Source organism: Maniola jurtina, chromosome 3, assembly GCF_905333055.1.
Source record: "Maniola jurtina chromosome 3, ilManJurt1.1, whole genome shotgun sequence".
Taxonomy (NCBI): domain Eukaryota; kingdom Metazoa; phylum Arthropoda; class Insecta; order Lepidoptera; family Nymphalidae; genus Maniola; species Maniola jurtina.
In genome coordinates, this window is record NC_060031.1 from 12,527,830 (window position 1) to 12,545,766 (window position 17,937).

Consider the following 17,937-nt stretch of genomic DNA (forward strand, 5'->3'; position numbering starts at 1 on the left):
AAAGATTTTCTAGCTATTAAAATATTGGGCACGGTACCAGTTTGCCAATTTTTTTAAATAGATTGTCCATATTTATAGTTCACAATCACGTTTTACCTTTAATTCGTGCACGGCTTTTATAATCGCGACCTAAAACTTGTCAGAGGGCAGGTGTTCGGCTTAGTATGCGCTGACGTGATCCGTTTTTGCTCAGTTATAGGAACAATGGCCGGCGGCGGCACATTCCTCCCGTATCACCGTTAGGTGGGCGAGTACCGCAGTAATCGCTGTAATAATCACCACCGCACTATCATCGTTGTTGCATTGCTTGTATTTATTCTGCTGATGCCCTTTTGATAGCGTTAATTTTGATCTCGTTTCTTAAGTTAAATAGAAAACCACAGCAAGAACATTCCGTAATCTTATGTAGGTTCATACGAGTACCTACTATTTACACTACTTAGATTTGGTACGGTATGTTCTTGTTGTGCTCCTCATCAGTTTTCATCTGAAACTTATTGGCATCACTAATGATTCAGTATTTTACTACCTTTAGGGCTAATTCGCACGAGAGCTTTTTTAACGTCCTTTAAGAAGTATTTAAATAGAACAAATGCATTCCCAAGTATCTGTTCACACGACAGCGCTTTTTAACGCGCACTTTGTATTTTCAGCGTAACGCCGGGTTTTAACGCAACGCTTTTTAACGCTCGTGCTAATTAGGGCTTATGCCTGCGGCTTAATACATTCAGAAGATTATTAGCATTATTAGCAATTTCGTAGCAATTTTTCATAATGATTAATGTCATTATAGAAGTCTACTATCGTGTTATTATTACCTTTATTAACATTCCTAAATCAGAGTCAAATTCATGTTTCCTGAAATGAATGCCATATATTATCTTATAATCTTAGGCATGTCTTTCCTATTAAGAGACAAGGCGCGGTTGGCTGCGAGCCAGACCAAACAGGGTAAAAAAGCAAAGGGCGGTGGCGATGACCGCGCCCCGAAATAGCGAGCAAAGTCAAGGCGTGTATCTACTATACCCAGCGGCGAGCGAGCTCTATTTTCAAAAAAGTCCTACAAAAGTCCTACAACTACTTGCCAAGGATAATATTCCCAGACAGTAGACAGGGGTGCGTTCGCTCAAGGGAGTGCTTTGATAATTTCGCACGATGGGAACATAATTTTCATTAGACATTACCTAATACACGTTGACGCAATTCGACCTTATAATAAAAGTACACGCGAAAGCCATGTAAATTAAAACGAAATCGCATGTAGTGGGTACATTTCTGCAGAATTTCAAAACGAAACCGTGTCGACAGCGCTCAACGAAACGGGCGCACATGTTCTGTTCATAGCCAACCTTATAAGAGTCGATAATGCTGACCAACTTTGATACTTTTACAAAATTGGAGTTGGATTAATAGCTCGGAGAAAATAACGGAGTACGAGTTAGTATCGAACATACGTGAAATGTACCTACGCATGTTAGAACGGGCCCAATAGGGCACAATAGCAGCACGGTGGCCAGTGAATCATGCGACAAGCTTGAGACTGAACAAGGACATCCTCACACAGCTCAAGCTGTGGCAAATGGAAACATAAACATCGTTACTCCATATCCGTCCGCTCTATTCACCATTGTGCCGCAACTAATTGCAGACATAATAGACTTCGCAACGAAACTTCGCGCTAGATGACACGTCGGTCTTTTAAGGATAATAATAGCATTGGGAAACATTGTCCATAACGTTTTCTTATCTGTATTTTATTTTTAATCACACTAATATTATAAAGCAGAAAGTTTTTATGTGTGTGTGTGTGTGTGAATGTTTGTTATTCCTTCACGCAAAAACTACTGGACGGATTTGGCTGAAAAGAATGGAGATAGATTATACCCTGGATTAGCACATAGGCTACTTTTTATCCCGGAAAATCAAAGAGTTCCCACGGGAATTTTAAAAAACCTACATCCACGCGAACGAAGTCGCGGGCATCAGCTAGTGAATTATAAAACCTATGCTAATATTATATTTGCAAAAGTGTAGTACATGTCTTCTTTGCGTGGCTCTCTGCTAAACCGATCTTGACGTAAAATTATATCTTTATGGGGATGAACGTAGGCGTAGTACGACACTCATACTTTTATCCAGAAAGATTAAAGATTTCCCAGGGGATGTTTTATAGGCACAATTCCACTAAATGGATACAAATATATATATCATACTTATTTCTGCGCCTGGGACTGCTTTTTTGCGAACAAAATATATTTATCCGCCCTATAGACGTAAAGTTATAAAGATTATTTTTTGTCCGTACAGATGACTTGAAGGCGGTGCCCAAGAATCTGGTAAGGCAGGCGAAGAGGGCCGGCTCCGAGGACAACATCTCCGTAATCGTGGTGTTCCTGAAGGACCCGCGTGATATCATCGCCGATAACTGCCCGCCCATGGACCTTGGGTAAGAGTACCTGTGCTACTACTTATTAGTATAATTTTATGCTCGCACAATTTAACGACTTACAAGGGCACGCTTGCAACTTATTGCTTTACTGGTTTTAAAATGATTGAGCCTTACTAAATCCTCATTGGTTTTGGAAATTGGAATGTGTTCAAAGGAAAGATGAAGTCGCTGTAAATGTTCCAAAACGAATGCTATGATCATTAGGTTATACTGATATTATGAGTCGCAACTCGCAACTCTATGCTTGCGAAAAGCGATCTAAATGCCGCGCCGATCAACGATGCTACTCGTACATGTATTTTGTGTGCAGTGGCTCTTATCGTTGGATTACGCTTGCCCACAACAACACCTCTGAAGTAATGATGCAGCCAAAATAAAACGTGATAACAGAATCTCATTCACGCTCGCTTTGGAAGACACCCAAATTGTGTGTCAGAGATTATCAAAGGTGTCAGACAACACATAAGCCATCCTCTAGTATGGGATGAAATGATGTAGTCTAGCGTATATTGTTAATTGGTGTTGGTGTGAATAAGGCTTTGTGTGGTTTTCTGAACAATCGTTAATTGATGTGTGAATACTTTCAACCAGGTGTGATTTAAACGCTGCTCTAACAAGCGTTATTAAAATAGTTACAATAAATGAATCATGCAATAAAGTTGGTACGACGCGCGACGCAAGAAACCCAATGGATCGTGATTTAAAAAAATTGTTGTATTTTTTATTTTAAATCCTGACAAGCCACTGAAAGCTTCACATCTTCATCTATATGTGACATTCAAATCTTCAATCATTTAAATCTGACAGCATACTACATAGTCTCTACCACAGGCGGCTCGTCTTAAGGTGCGCTGGTGCAGTGCACCCCCACAAAAATTATAGAAAAATATGTTTTAAATCAATATTATTTATTATATTTTGTACTTAGTTGGTTATCGTGACACATTATTTCACATCCCTACCTAATATACTTACTATAAATAATTAGTACGCATTTAACTAAAGGTAAACTTGTGTTTGCACTGACTACAGCTGAGTGGGAGCGCTAGCAATATCGCTCCTATGAAACAAATCTCCATACAACCGCCAGTACCGAACTCAAGGAGTGCGAAAGGGAAGCCTCGGCAAGCTCCGACACGTGAAACAAAAGATTTTGTATGAGAAATTAGCTAAATATGGTGCGCCGCTCCGCGCTACGTTGCCAGCTCGTAGAGTTCGTAGCTTAGAAATTAAAAACAATCCTCAGGGATCATGTCAAGCAGAGTGGTCAAAAATGCGACGTTGCCGATTCTATGTAAACAAACATTCGTGAAACTGATTCGTCGCCGGCGTCGTATCACCTCTGACCTCATAGTCACTTTGCGCGCGAAAGCGGATTATAATTAGATAGCATTTAAGGCATTTAATAATTTAAAAAAAAACATGTGCGTTATTTGAGTTGTTTATTGTTAAAATAGAACAATATTATGTGTTTTTTTATGAAAAAAAAGTAAATAGACTTTAGAGAATCGTTTCGAACTAAAGGCACATGAGCTGGTGGCCACCACGGCCTGCATTTGAATTAACACAAAAATGTAACGTGACAAATAAGAGCTACACACGTGTTTTTAAATCTGAACAATTAAAATTATTAAAATTTAATACACTGTGGTGTTGTGGTTGTAAAGATACTCTAACAAATTATTTTGTTTCCCGTGCCCCGTGTCTTGTGTGATTGTGCTTGGATCTTCCACCCCCGGCTCTCGGCGGTGGTGGTGAGCCTGTAGGTATGGATTGAAACAGGAACTCTAAATCATCAACTGATTTAGAGTTTAAACTATTATTTTAGCGCATCAATCAATCAAAGTAAAGAAGCGACCTAGCAAAGTGAGTAAGTAAGGTAGAAGGTAAGACATTTGCTATTTTTTTTTTTGTGAACACCCATGAAAAATTTTCACGAGCCGCCTCTGGTCTCTACCCGCAATTTCGTTCGTATGGATTTATGTTTCTTAAAGATTTCGTTGGAATTCATAGAATGGACTCAAAATCCTTGAATAGTGTAGGTACCTATTGAAGGATTTTGAGTCCATATAGTTAGTGTGTAGGAATATTTCCCCTCAAGGAAGATTTGCTGGATTTATCTATGTTCTCTGATTTAGATTGAGCATTGCCTATCAGTCAGTCACGTGTCTGTTTTAAATGTGGAATACCTTCATCAGATTCTACTGTATACCTTCATTATATGCTTTTACCAACCGGTATCGATGAGTAATCTTTGAGACGGGTAATTTTGCTTAAATGGAAACATATTTACATATCTAGTAGACGCTAGCCTTGACATGCTTTTAACTATCTTTTCTCAAGATAAGCCATAAAAATGAAAGTATTATGTGACTTTCCTTATTAACTTTATATGGCTTGAATGATTTGAATATGACTTTATCAATGATGTCATTGGCAGCAATTGAAAAAACTTGAATAGGTACCGCTTTAGTAAACTAAATTATTTTTTCGTAACCACGAATTTCACATGGTATTCGGATTTTTCCTTTATTTATGTAATAGTTATTTTCACGATTATAGATGAACGGGAAGTAGGCACCCCATAGGTTTTCTTGACAGACACGACAGACAGACAGACAACGAAGTGATTCTATAAGGGGTTATTTTTTTCTTTTTGAGCTAAGGAACCCTAAAAAGAATAAAATGTGCAACCTCTATCTAGAACTATTTGAAGTAATGATTAACTCACATTGGTAGTAATGGTAGTAGGTAGTTTGTAGTAAACTTAAAAAAGCTTGTAAAAATTACATAAACAATATGGCTGTAATAACACAGGCTGGACAACGCGCGGGTGACGAACGTGCCACCGTTCGTCTTGAAGGATGAAGCCTGCAAAACCGTGGTCGCCGAGACGGGAGGCGGCGACTGCGCCGAAGGGGGCGACAACGGCGTGTCTGACAGCGACAGTGAAGACCTGGGGCCGGAGACTGCGGTAGATGCCGACCTAGATGTAGATGACGACGCCGAATTGAGAGACGAGCCTGCACCTCCCACGCCGCCTGCACATGCCGGTAAGTTTTCTTGAAGCGCTATAGCCCAATCAGAAGTGACTTCTTGCCGAAGCCCGGCAGGAGTTTCAATCTGAGTGGTTAAGACAATGCCGAAGGGGGCGACAATGGCGTGTCTGACAGCGACAGTGAAGACCTGGGGCCGGGACTGCGGTAGATGCCGATGTAAATGACGACGCTGAATCGAGAGACGAGCCTGCACCTCCCACGCCGCCTGCACACGTCGGTAAGTTTTCTTATAGCGCTATAGCCCATTGAGAAATGACTTCTTGCCGAACCCTGGATGTTTCAATCTGAGTGGTTGGGACGGTGCCGAAGGTGGCGACAACAGTGTTTCTTAAAGCGACAGTGTTGAACTGAGGCCGCAGACTGCGGTAGATGCCGACCTCGATGTAGATGACGACGCCGAACTGAGAGACGAGCCTGCACCTCCAACGCCGCCTGCATAGCCGGTAAGTTTCAAGTACTAAAACATTACACTATGCTGTGATTAGCATAAAAAGTTGTCATACCGACGATAGTCGAGACGGAACTTGGAAGGCAGAAACTGCGATAAAGGAGGCCACAATGGTGTTTCTAACAGCGACAGTGATGAACTTATGCCGGAGATTGTGATAGATGCCGGCCTGGATGTAGATGACAATACGTAATCGAGAGGCGAGCCTGCACCTCCGACGCCGTCTGCAAATGCCGGTAAGCTTTGAGTGATAGGCCCTGACAAGTTGCAACTTTTACATACGCTGAGTGAATGGTAGGAAAAATGCCGAAGGAGATGACATGTTTTGGGACTGCAAAGGGAGCCAAAGGAGGTAACGGCAAAATAAATAAGCTCGAGTGGGAGGCCCCGGTAGATACTAAGTTATTATAGTCTATGCGAGTCTAAGTCTCGAGTTTGACAAGAAAGAAAAGTGGAAAGGCGTCAATATCCGAAATTATGCTGTGGCTGCCGTGGTAAAGTTTGACTGTTAATTGTTCGATATTTAGCTAATTAAAGATCGACACTGATAGGTAAGTAGGTTAGGTTATTAATTAAATAAAATTGATATTCGTCGTTAAAAGGTGTGGTTATGATTCGCATTTCGCACCTATTAATTACTTAGAAACAATTTGCTTCTGTTTAAACTGGTTAAGTTACAGTGGGTGGTGTAGGTGCGGTGGCCTGTATCTAGGTACTTGCGTCACGGTTTTAATGAACTGTTAGGTTTTCCACTAGTGTTTTAATTAGAAATAGCTTTATACCTAAATTGAATAAATAGGTACCTACCTACCTAATTTTTATTATATTGACCCTCTTTTAACAAGTAATACGTACGCTGATCAAAAACTAGTTCCTAACCACTGAGCCATAGGGGTCTCCTCAAAGTTCAGTTAATTATTAAGTTAATCCCTAATTAACTGATGTATTATTATCTAATTGATATTTTGTAATGTCCGTTCTCTCATTCTTCGTTTCGAGTACACAAATTAACTGCGGGAAAGTAGACCGGAGAAGGTCAATTAACTTTATCTTTCAACCTAGCTAGAAAATCAAGACTATCAATTATTCTAAATTAATATCAAGAACAAAATATGTATTAATATGAGATTTAAAGAAAACTGAATCCCTGAACGTAGTGTGTTCCCTACGCTACCGGGGTCCGACTCCGGGTGTCGGGCACGGGAGTCGGGACACCGGGCGCCGCGGCCGGCCGGGCGGCGCGCCGGTTCCGCCCGTCGTGTGCCCTCGCCTCGCGCCCGTCGCGGCGCCCCCGTCCCGCACCGATCAGTCGCACGCCGAACGCTCGTGGGCTCTGTTCCGCTCTCTATCGACATTTGCACTATTGTGAACGGCTTTTTGTCTATATTTTTACACCGTGAATTTTATTTCGGTGGTGATTACTGATTAAAATCTGTGCAGTGAAATTACCGTTAGCGGTACGTGACGAGAATGTTTTCTATATTTTTAACATTCCAAATAGTTAGTGAAAGGTTATTTCTGTGTTGATTCATGCGGAGCGGTGTTCTGGAAATAGATCGTTCGTACTGTGGCGCATCCCTGCTTTGGCCTGCGAAGGATTCCCGCAAAGGCCGCTGCTCGACTTGCATATTTTTACCCGGATATGTCTCGATACACGGGCGTGTCTCCGGCCTCCGCTAGCCGTTCTCGAAATGGCGTCCGCGAAGTTTTCGCGAGTTTGAAAAGCGACCGGTAAAAATATAGCCGGTAGCACGCGGCTTCGTCGCCGGTGACATTGTCTTATCGAAGATAAACGCAGTGACTCCCTATTATATTGAAACATATGATCGACATAGCGTCTGTTTTTTTGGCAGGGTGTGTCACCTGTTGATAGTGCGAAGGGCTAAGGGATGATCGTGTGATCACCTGGTGTGAAACTACGCGTTCGGAACGTCGAAAGAGTATTGTAAATGTGTTATTTTTGTGTTGTGCAGTGGAATCGAGCCACGTCGACGGCAACTTGGCGGATAATGTAGCGGAGAGTGGCGAGGAGTCCGAAGACGAGTGGAATTACTTCAAAGGCGAGGGTGAACGGGAACAGATCCCCAGTGAGGAGAACGACGAGCCGCCACGCTCAGAGACACCCGGTCAAGATAATGTTAGTTTACTATACATTTCAGTAACAACTTAATCCTATTCAAATTTTAAACACCTAGTTATGCGATTATACGCCTGCTGCAAACATTACTAACAACTTTGTATGTTAGCAAGGAGTTTTGCCTTGAATTCAACTAAAACTTGGTGAATTCAATAATTGTAATGCAATATTTTGAATTGAAGACAAGAAGTTCTTAATACTAGTTAGCTGTTAGACCAACAACAAAAAGAGTTCATACCTATGTTCGGCCAACAAAAAAAAATATGATGATACCTATAATATATGAGACCTTTGATAATATGATATTATCAAAGGTTGGTTGTTAAAATAGTTGTTTTACTTAATTTGTTATACTCTGTGGCCCTTTCCTTTGTCATAAAGTGTAAATTAATCATAGATAAACAACATATTCAAAGAGTACTTAGGAGTACTTAAACATAGGTACTTAAAGTATTTTTTAACTCACAATATACTTACTGATTGTTTATGCAGCAAAGTAGAAAGAATCCTTGATTACAATTCAAAGTGTGAGTTACATTCATGGTTTCCAAGAAATGTGTATTGATAATGTGGTCTACAAATAGCTATGCTTTGCTATTCCATTGTGTACTTGAGAATGGGACAGTTTTTATATTCATTGGCAGCTGGTGGCTTGGAATGTAAATGTTTTTCATATGAATATATTTAAAACTAGGCAAAATAATCACTAGTTAGAGTACTATCTGTTACTTACTCTGTTATAATGTTAGGTATTAGTGATAAAGGTCAAGCTTGTTGATATAATAGTATGTTGTCTGCGCAGTCCCATATAGAGAAGAGAGAAAGAAAATAATATGCATTTATTTAAATTTCTATGCAACTACGTACTTAATAAACAATTTAAATATACAACTATAAATGTTGACTTAATATTATTGGCTGAAATATTACTGACTAAATGCAGATAAGTAACAACAACTAATCAAAAATTTTCCTTTTAGTCTGCCTGGGAAAGTAGTTCAGTAGACATGAACAGTTCACCTCTCAACCCTGACGCGCCGGTATTTGTACCCGGCGGGGTGGGCGGCTCCGACGTGCTACTGGCAGAGTCTCCAAGGAAACCCATGCCCATGGATGACATTGAGCTGCCAGATGCAAACCAGTTCAAGACTGAAGCTGTGGTACGACCAGCTGAGTTACAGGACTTAGATAACTGTGACCAACTTAATGGGCATCATGTGAGTTTGATATCACTTAGCTTTCTTTGAATTGATGACTTCATTTCAACGTGTTCTTGACATGGTATGTTTTTGGTTTTTATATGAAGTCATTGGTTTCTGATAATCAAATCAAATTAAGGATAGGAATCAAAATAAATACCTCAGTGTTAATTTTAGTATATTTTAGTCGAGTGGTGACATCCAAACTAAAACTACTCAAAGATATATTTATTTAATAAACATTTATTTCACCATCATTTTGATCTGGTTCAATCATTTTATCCATCAAAGAAATAGCCCTTTTTATGAGTGTCTAAGAACTTCTTAAGGTTCTTAGTAGGAAAGGTGTTCTGAACCTGTGTTAGATTCACTTGAATGGACTTGTAAAAGATTATTTATATAAAAAACATTTCTATTCTATTAAAGTCAGCTGTTTCATAGTAAAAGTCAAAATATATTATTATGCTGTATTAAAAAGAATTGTGTACCACTCTAATAACATATTATATAAGTTGTGAAAATATGAATAGAAAGTAATTTCTATTTTAGTCAAATTATTATGAATTTATCAACACTTCTTTGTATCCAACACTAAGTAATGCAACTCGCGCGTCACCTTTTGTAATTGTACCGTGAGAAATTTACCGCAAGTCCCAATAACAATTACACAAAGTTTCAACTCAACCAGATGAAATATGCGAACACATAATATTACAAACAAACATAATATATAGAAAAACATTAATTTTTATTATATTATAAGATGACAAAAAATATGCTTTGATAATTTCAGAATATATCAATGGAAGGTGTGACAGAACATTTGAATGGGAATGACAAGGATGAAATGGAGAGCTTAGGGTTTGGCTTCAATGTAGGAATTGAAAAAGAGAAGGTCAAAGACAACAATCTCATACAAGACTTTGAAAGAATACAGAAGGACACAACAGATTTTTGTAATATTCAGGTTGGTATTACTCCTACAATGTAAAGGTAAAATAAATTATTAGAAAGCTTGGGGATGAGTTGATTTGATAATTTTGATAGTTCTATTAAGTGTTATGTGATATTGTGAAATGGTGATAAAGAGAATAGCCGGCTGAGTTTGTTATGGGCTCATCTCAGACCATGGCGCGCTTGGAACCTTCGTAGCTTTAGTTTTAAGTTTACTTAATTAATTTATCACCATAATAGTACCTATTACAAATAAATGCCTTTGCAGGAAAATTGTTTCAACATCATCAGTCATGACTGATTTGTCGAGCACTACTCCACAAGACATGAAATCAAAAAAAAAAAGTGTACAAAACTCAAAGCCTAATAAGAATAATCTTTTTACAGCAATATGCAAATGTTTGAGCAATTCTTGAGCTAAGTTGCGTAGGCAGGTGCAGATCTTATTTTAAATTGTAAAGTTATAGATATTAAAATTTAAAAACCAATTAATATTTCAGGTGTTTCCTGCACACACTGAAACAAATCCTTTCAACACTGACGTTGATGACGAATTCTTTGAAAGACTTAAAAACAAAGAAAGGGATCCAATGAGTATGAGCTTCTACCAGGAAAAGGATGATGATACATGTGAACGCTTTGGTAAACTGGAACCGAGCGTTGATCTCAATGCAGTTCAACCTCTACCTGACAGTGACGATGAGGACATGCAACCAAATGGAGGACATCAAAGTGACCGTGATGACAAAGAAAACGTATGCCCTAGTGAGAAATCAGACTTGTTCAATTTAGAAGATGGCCAGGAACCAAATAATGATAGAATGAGGTTTGATGAACAGTCTGATACCCTAGCAAACAATATTACCAACTTAGATAATTTCATGGACTTCAATGTCAACAGCACAAACAATATACAAAACTATTCCAACACTGAGTTTGAATGCAACATACAGGAATCAGTTGTTCAAACAGATACGCCTGAATCACACAAGCTTCTTTTCGAACAAATACCAGAAATACCTGATGGCAAAAGTTCGGAATTAGGATTTACGAATGAAGACTTACTGGAACCTTCAGAGAGTGAAAGAGATGCGCGAGCCATCACACCACAGGACGAGACCTCACAGGACATCGAAATGGAGAGTAAACTTGAAGAATCGCCTTCAGAAGAAGTCCAAGCTGAATTAGCTGGTGAAGTCAAAGATGAGCTAGCTCATTCAGATCACATTGACATTTCTGAGACAAGCGATCATGTTGAACAACTAGATATTATTGAAAATGAAATCACTAATGAAATTACAGAATCTGAAACCACGCCGGACTTAGAAGAAAAACTAATTGAACAGTTCTCCAACTCTCCAGAGATGGATCACGAAAACGTCGTAGTGGATGTTCATAAAGAACCCGAGTTTAGAAATTTCGATGAATTTGACGCTGAGAATAAACAAGATAATATGACCCATGATAATATTAAAGACTCGTCAGAATTCGATATAGATACTGAAATAAGATTAGAAACTGAACAAGAGGTAGAACAATTACAAGCGCCTGTATCACAGATGCCAGGCGATTCCCCAATACAGTCCCCTGCGCCGAGCGAGACTTTGCTGCCGAATGAGTCTCTATTGCCGCGTGATTCTCCCTTACGTGATTCGCCTGCTCCACAAGAATCTTTATTGAGGGAGTCCCCACTGCCCCAAGACACTTCATTACCAGAAAGTTCACCATTGCCCCAAGAAGATTTGTCTGTGCTTCGAGAATCTCCACTGCCCCAAGAAACACAGTTGCCCAGTGAGTCGCCACTGCCCCAAGAGTCACAGTTGCCCCATGAGTCGCCAGAGCCCAGTGAGTCGCCACTGCCTCAAGAGTCACAGTTGCTCCATGAGTCGCCAGAGCCCAGTGAGTCGCCACTGCCCCAACAGTTACAGCTGCCCCATGAGTCACCAGTGCCCAGTGAGTCTCCCTTACCCACTGAATCACCAGTCCCCAGTTCGGTTGCACATCTCAATGCACCGGAACCAACTACTTCACCTCTCGCAAACTCTCCTCTTCCCACAGAGTTAGAGGTTTCAGAGTCTATTGCACCAGCACAGTCACCATTACCCTTACAATCTCCAGAACCAGAGTCAAAATTACCCGCACAAGACGATCTCGAGCCTCCGGTACCGGCCGAGATTCCCCTACCACGGGAATCACCCCTACCTTCTGAGTCACCCTTACCAGATGATGCACATCTCGCTGATTCATCGCTTCTCAGGGAAACGTCACAAACTAAAGACACATTCTTATCTGAATCACCTTTACCTATTGAAACTACCATTAATGAACAAGTATTAATCACTGAATCGCAAATTGAGCCACAAATAGAATCACAAATTGAAGCACAATTAAATTCACAACAAATACTGGAATTTGAACAAGAAATATCTGTCCCAGATGATATACAACGAGAATCTCCTCTTCCAGTTGACAACATTGAAGAACGAATCCATAGATCGCCCCTTCCTGTAGAACAAAACTTCGAGGAAACTTTCTCAAGAGAACAACAAGAGTTTTCTGCATTTGTACAAGAATCAGTTGAAAAAAGTGTGCCCGAACAGCCCTGCCGGTCTTACAGTGCATCTCCACTGCCTGTTGAAGCACAACTTCAAGCACAGTCACCTATTAATAGACATATTGAATCACCTGTATGCGAGCCCCTCAGAGATTCACCGTTGCCTGTCGAATCGGTAGCTACTGAAACTTTGTCTGAGCGACTCGAAAGCTTTTCGCCAGCGCCCGTAGATACCATCGCAACCCCCGAGCCGACAAAACTCGCGGAGCCCGTCGCACTTGCAGACGAGCCCGCGCCCGTTGCGCCTTCCGCTCCTTTAGTTGAATCCGTTTCAGAGGTCGTGCCTCCACAGGAGTCGGAAGTAAAATCTGAACAATTAGCCGAAATGACTACCTCGACACCCGACATCGTGCCCGAAGAACGACCGCGCAACGAACTAGTCACAGACATAGACATCGGCATTCCCGAATCGAGGGCGCAAGAAATATGCGTGCCCGTCACTAGCGAGATCCAGCACGAGGACGTCGTGCGGCCTGGTGCCACGCCGCCGCCCACGCCCGCCGTCGGCGACGCGCCCATCGCGGCCGCCGTCGCCGTCGCCGCCACCGCCGCCGCCGCCACCGCCGCCGCCGCCGCCGCGATCACCGCGAAGGCCGCCAAACCGAGTTCCCCCAAGAAGGCGTCCACGACGCCGGCCGCGAAAACCGACTCGAAGGCTACGCCGAAGTCGACCGCCGCGCGAACGCCGACATCGGCCAAACGCGTCGCCTCCGCTACGACCGCGGCGCGCTCGCCGGCCCCCCGCGCGCCCGCCGCGCGCTCCGCAAGCGCCAAGGCGTCGCCGGCCGCGCCGCGCGCCGCCTCCAAGCCAGCCGCGTCGCCGGTCAAGTCTGCCCCCTCGCCCGCCAAGCCCACGGCCGCGTCCGCCAAGCCGACAGCCGCGTCCGCCAAGCCGACAACCGCGTCCACTAAGTCGGCCACCCTTCCCGGTAAAACCGCCGCGAAACCTGCGCCCCGCGCCGCCGCGGCGCCCGTCCCGCGCACGACTGCGGCTCCGCGGCCCGCGCCCATCACTCGGTCGGCCCCCAAGGCCCCCGCGACGAAACCCGCCACAGCACCATCTAAACCGATGACCGCAACACTCAAGGCGACGACCATATCAACCAAGATGGCGGGCGCACCACCCAAGACGACCGCAGCGCCCAAGACTACGACCACGGCACCGAAGACGATGAGGACCGCATTATGTGATGGTATGCTTCGAGGTGTCTCAGCCGAGAAGACAGCAAGCCTGCCCAAAGCTAAGGCTCCAGGGCCGCCGCAGCCTTTGACGAATGGAGATGTGAAGACGAGCGCCAAGCCCGCGCCCATAACGCGAGCCGGGGCCGCGCGCCCCGCGCCTCCCAGGTCAGTACTACAGCTTACTACCAATTTTGTGGCTCGTAGCTTGAGTTTTAAGTTTGCGTAAATAATTCTTACAGATCTTACAAAACGAACAATTGACAGTCAAAAAGTGTACAATAGTACCTACTTTGAATAAATTATTTGAGTTTGTGGTGACAATGTTGACTACAATTTGTTTCAAGAAGGATTGAACTTTAGAAAGCTTGATGCGTCGTTGTTGATCATACCTACATGATCTTTTGTCGCTGACTTGTCAGTCTCAATGACAGAGACGACGTTCTACGAAACTGAATCTGCCGATCATCCTTTCTGATGTGCGATCTGTCTTGCCGAGTACTGTATGTGTTGCGGTCAAAAACCGGTCAAGTGCGAGTCGGACTCGTACACACAGGGTTCAGTACCACCTTAGTACCACCTGCCAAATTTTATGATTCTAAGTCAACGAGAAGTTCCCTATAGGTTTTGATTCTTCCCTATAGGTCTTGACGGGTCTTGACAAACAAACAGTGAATTGATCATCATATATGAATTCCTTTTTTCCCCTTCGAGGTACGGAACCCTAAAAGTTACTGTTGTAAATAAGATTGTACAGTGCACGTAACGAAGTATATAATGTTGTATTATGGCGGCAGACCCACGGCGCCGAAGCCGGCGTCGCGCGCGCCTCTGGACAAGCAGAGCAAGGACCTCGCCAACAAGCGCATCACCGCCAAGGCCGCGCCGCCGAGGACCGCCCCCAACAAGGTCAGTCTTCTATCTGGGCAGGTTCCAGCACTTAAACATTTTCGTCTATTGTGCGTGCAGTTCCTGTCGCCGCTGGAGTCACTCCAGCCATCCAAGCTCGCTCCAGAAGCCGAGCAGACCACCTAGGTTGCCGAGGGCTTCCCGGAGCGAAGCTGGGGATCTCAAGTAGCGTCCACCACGCTCGTGCACCTTAGCACGTGCGTCGGTGTTTCATCTACCTCCTAGCCGGCCCTGCACAGAGGACTGTATGTCGAAACGAGAAGGTGTTTGTTTAGTGCTTCCAGCCCTTTCAATCAATTTATTTAGTTCGTATTTAAAAAAAAATTGGTATATAAAGAAGTTTACCAGGATATGAAGCTGTGATAGCCTAGTAGTTAGATGTTTGCCTCCTAATCGGAGGTCGGGGGTTCGATTCCAGACACGCACCTCGTAACTTTTTGGAGTCAAGTGCCTTTTAAGTAATTAAATATCACTTGCTTTAACGGTGAAGAAAAACCTCACGAGGAAACCTACATGCCTTGGAGTTCTCAATAATGTTCTCGTAGGTGTGTGAAGTCTGCCAATCCGCATTTGGCCAGCGTGGCAGACTATGGCCAAATCTTTCTCATTGTTAGAGCAGATTATGATGATGATAAACCACTAGTAATGCATGTTTTATTTGCAGGCCCCAGTTGGCATCAAAGGCACAAAAGCGGTAACCAAGAGGCAAGACAACAAGAAGGACACTGAAGCGGCGCTCACGAACGGCGCGCCCGAGGCGTGCAAGGCGCCGCCCAGCCCGCCCGCCGACGCGCTGCCCGACGTCATCGCGTAGGCGCCATCACACGATTCCTATTATTTTCCGCTTCAATTTTGTGATTTTCTATAAGTGTATCATAGTTTTACGGCTCGCGCACACGCGTCGAATTTTGACGTACGTTTTATACCTTCACAATTTGATAGCATAATGCGCAAAAAACCGACACAACACGTTTTATTAGTGGACTTTATTGTCAGCACACATCAGAGTATCCCATCGTGAATATCATTAGTTTGTCAGTACTAAAAATTAGAATGAAGTCAGCGAACGCGCTTTACCTCTATTTCCGTCAGTAAAGGTCCAGTTAAACTGATCGGCTGACTCAGTGTTATTACTATCATTGATATTTTTCAGTACTGAAGAATAACCTGCGTACGGCTTCTTTTGTCTCGTCGTATGCCATCAACTTTAATTACATCTTTTTAATCAGCGTCTATTTATTATTTTAAACCATAGTGTTTTCTCAAGGTCTTGAACAATTAAATCCTGTTTAAAGAAAAAATGGCGAACATACTAGAATGAAGAAATGTACGTACGAATTCGAAGAGTGTACGTTGGTCTTTATGGCTAAGTAATGAATCTTCTCTTAATACTTGATAGCATCAAGCATGGTAACTATTAAGTGTCTGATTTCTGGCATTGCGTCCTTACAGCAAATGTCAAAAAACAGTCGTTAATATTTAAAAACCTCTCCAGTGTTAAGAGACGTTTCGGTATACGCCCGTTAAGGTGATCAAACATTACGCACACGCAAACGCAACACATCTTTCAGTACGGAAAATTCGAATGACGTCATCATTACGTCGATTGCACACGCGTACAATTTCGAATGACGTCACAAGAACATTTTTGAAAGTGAGATTCAGCTTGCTGCGTGTATTTTGTCTACATATTGAAAAATGCATTGCGCGATTGCGTATGTAGTGTGTGATCAATATTTAGGCTTGACTACTTTCTACGCTGATGTCGGTCGCGCGTACAATTCGCTTTGCCAGCGTCACAGTGTTGGCAACCTGTTATCGTACACGAGACCGACATCAGCGTAGGAGCAGGCCTTAGGTTGAGATCTATAGAGCGTACTTTAACATTGCTTAGACTTTGTGTTAAAACGAGACAGATGTATGTGTTTGATGTATAAATCCGTCTCGTTTTAGCTCTGTCATAAGTCTGGGTAAAGTCGAAGTATGCTCTATAAATCTCAGCCTTAAAGTCGCTCGTAGCGGCTAGTCGTTAGGTGCGGGAGGCGTCTCCCATTTTTATATTATAGACATCAGCTTTTAGATAAGAGTACGTTGCGGAGAGCGAGCGCGTCGCTGCGCGCGACTACGTGCGTGTAGATGCGCAGTAACGCGCACCGACGCGCCCGAATTATTATCCACTATTATGAGAATTTTTATATTACCAACGAATGATTGATTTTAATAAATCCGGCTTTTAATTTATTTTCTTTGTATAACCGTATTATTTAAATAAAAAATGTGAAGAACGACTGAGACATTGTTTTATTTTATTTTTTGAGGTTTTAAACTTATGACTTATGATAGTGATAAATAATAATGATGATAAAAGTTAAAAAAAATGTTTACTTATTATCTACATTTAATTGTCAATGTTTAACTTAAATATCATGGTGTTACAAAGAAATACTAAATAAAATAGAGCATTTTATTCAAATAAATGGTTATATCACCCATTTTTGTTTTTTTTCTTTACTTTGGCAGGATCTCCTGTAGTGAAACAATTTTAAATTCAAAATATCCTTTATTCAATAGTAGCTATGATATTATTATTTACAAAGTTATAATCTAACTTAAAAATAATTGAAAGGGATACGAAATAAGTATACAATCTATATTAAAGTGAGAATGAGAAAGTATAACCTCGACGCGCTCTGTCGTGGTAATCGAGAACCACTGACCAAGAGTGGTCTGTGTCGAGAGAGCAGTAATTTCGAACAGCTGTATTTTCGATTATTTTTTTAAAATACTTAGAATGTTCGCCAAACGAACTTTCTGCCTATCAGGGTTTCATGCCTCCTAAGCAACATCAAATTATAGGTAGGTACTTTTTTATAAACAATATTAGAAAAAAAAAATTGGTTGTCTGTAAAGTCGGTTTACTGACGATAGTTGAACGTGACAACAAAGGCCGATTGTGCTTCTTTGTCGCTCGTTCCGCGCTCTCGCTTGC

The 17,937-nt window shown here is 42.2% G+C and overlaps 1 protein-coding gene across 3 annotated transcripts in view; it reads left to right on the forward strand.

Annotated features, from left to right (window-relative positions):
- The window catches only part of LOC123880932 (titin-like), a 128,651-nt gene extending 111,411 nt beyond the window's left edge, over positions 1-17,240 (forward strand). Inside the window, exons 8-16 of one of the 3 annotated variants that reach the window (XM_045929352.1) lie at positions 2,308-2,446; positions 5,267-5,502; positions 7,930-8,093; positions 9,074-9,310; positions 10,086-10,259; positions 10,747-12,199; positions 12,713-14,207; positions 14,834-14,948; positions 15,613-17,240. In XM_045929352.1, coding sequence (XP_045785308.1) covers positions 2,308-2,446; positions 5,267-5,502; positions 7,930-8,093; positions 9,074-9,310; positions 10,086-10,259; positions 10,747-12,199; positions 12,713-14,207; positions 14,834-14,948; positions 15,613-15,762 — 4,163 coding nt within the window. In that variant the 3' untranslated portion in view covers positions 15,763-17,240. Of the gene's footprint in view, positions 1-2,307; positions 2,447-5,266; positions 5,503-7,929; positions 8,094-9,073; positions 9,311-10,085; positions 10,260-10,746; positions 14,208-14,833; positions 14,949-15,612 lie in introns of all 3 variants that reach the window. The other 2 variants (XM_045929350.1, XM_045929351.1) reach the window with 2 other exon arrangements.
- The last annotated feature ends 697 nt before the right edge of the window (positions 17,241-17,937 follow it).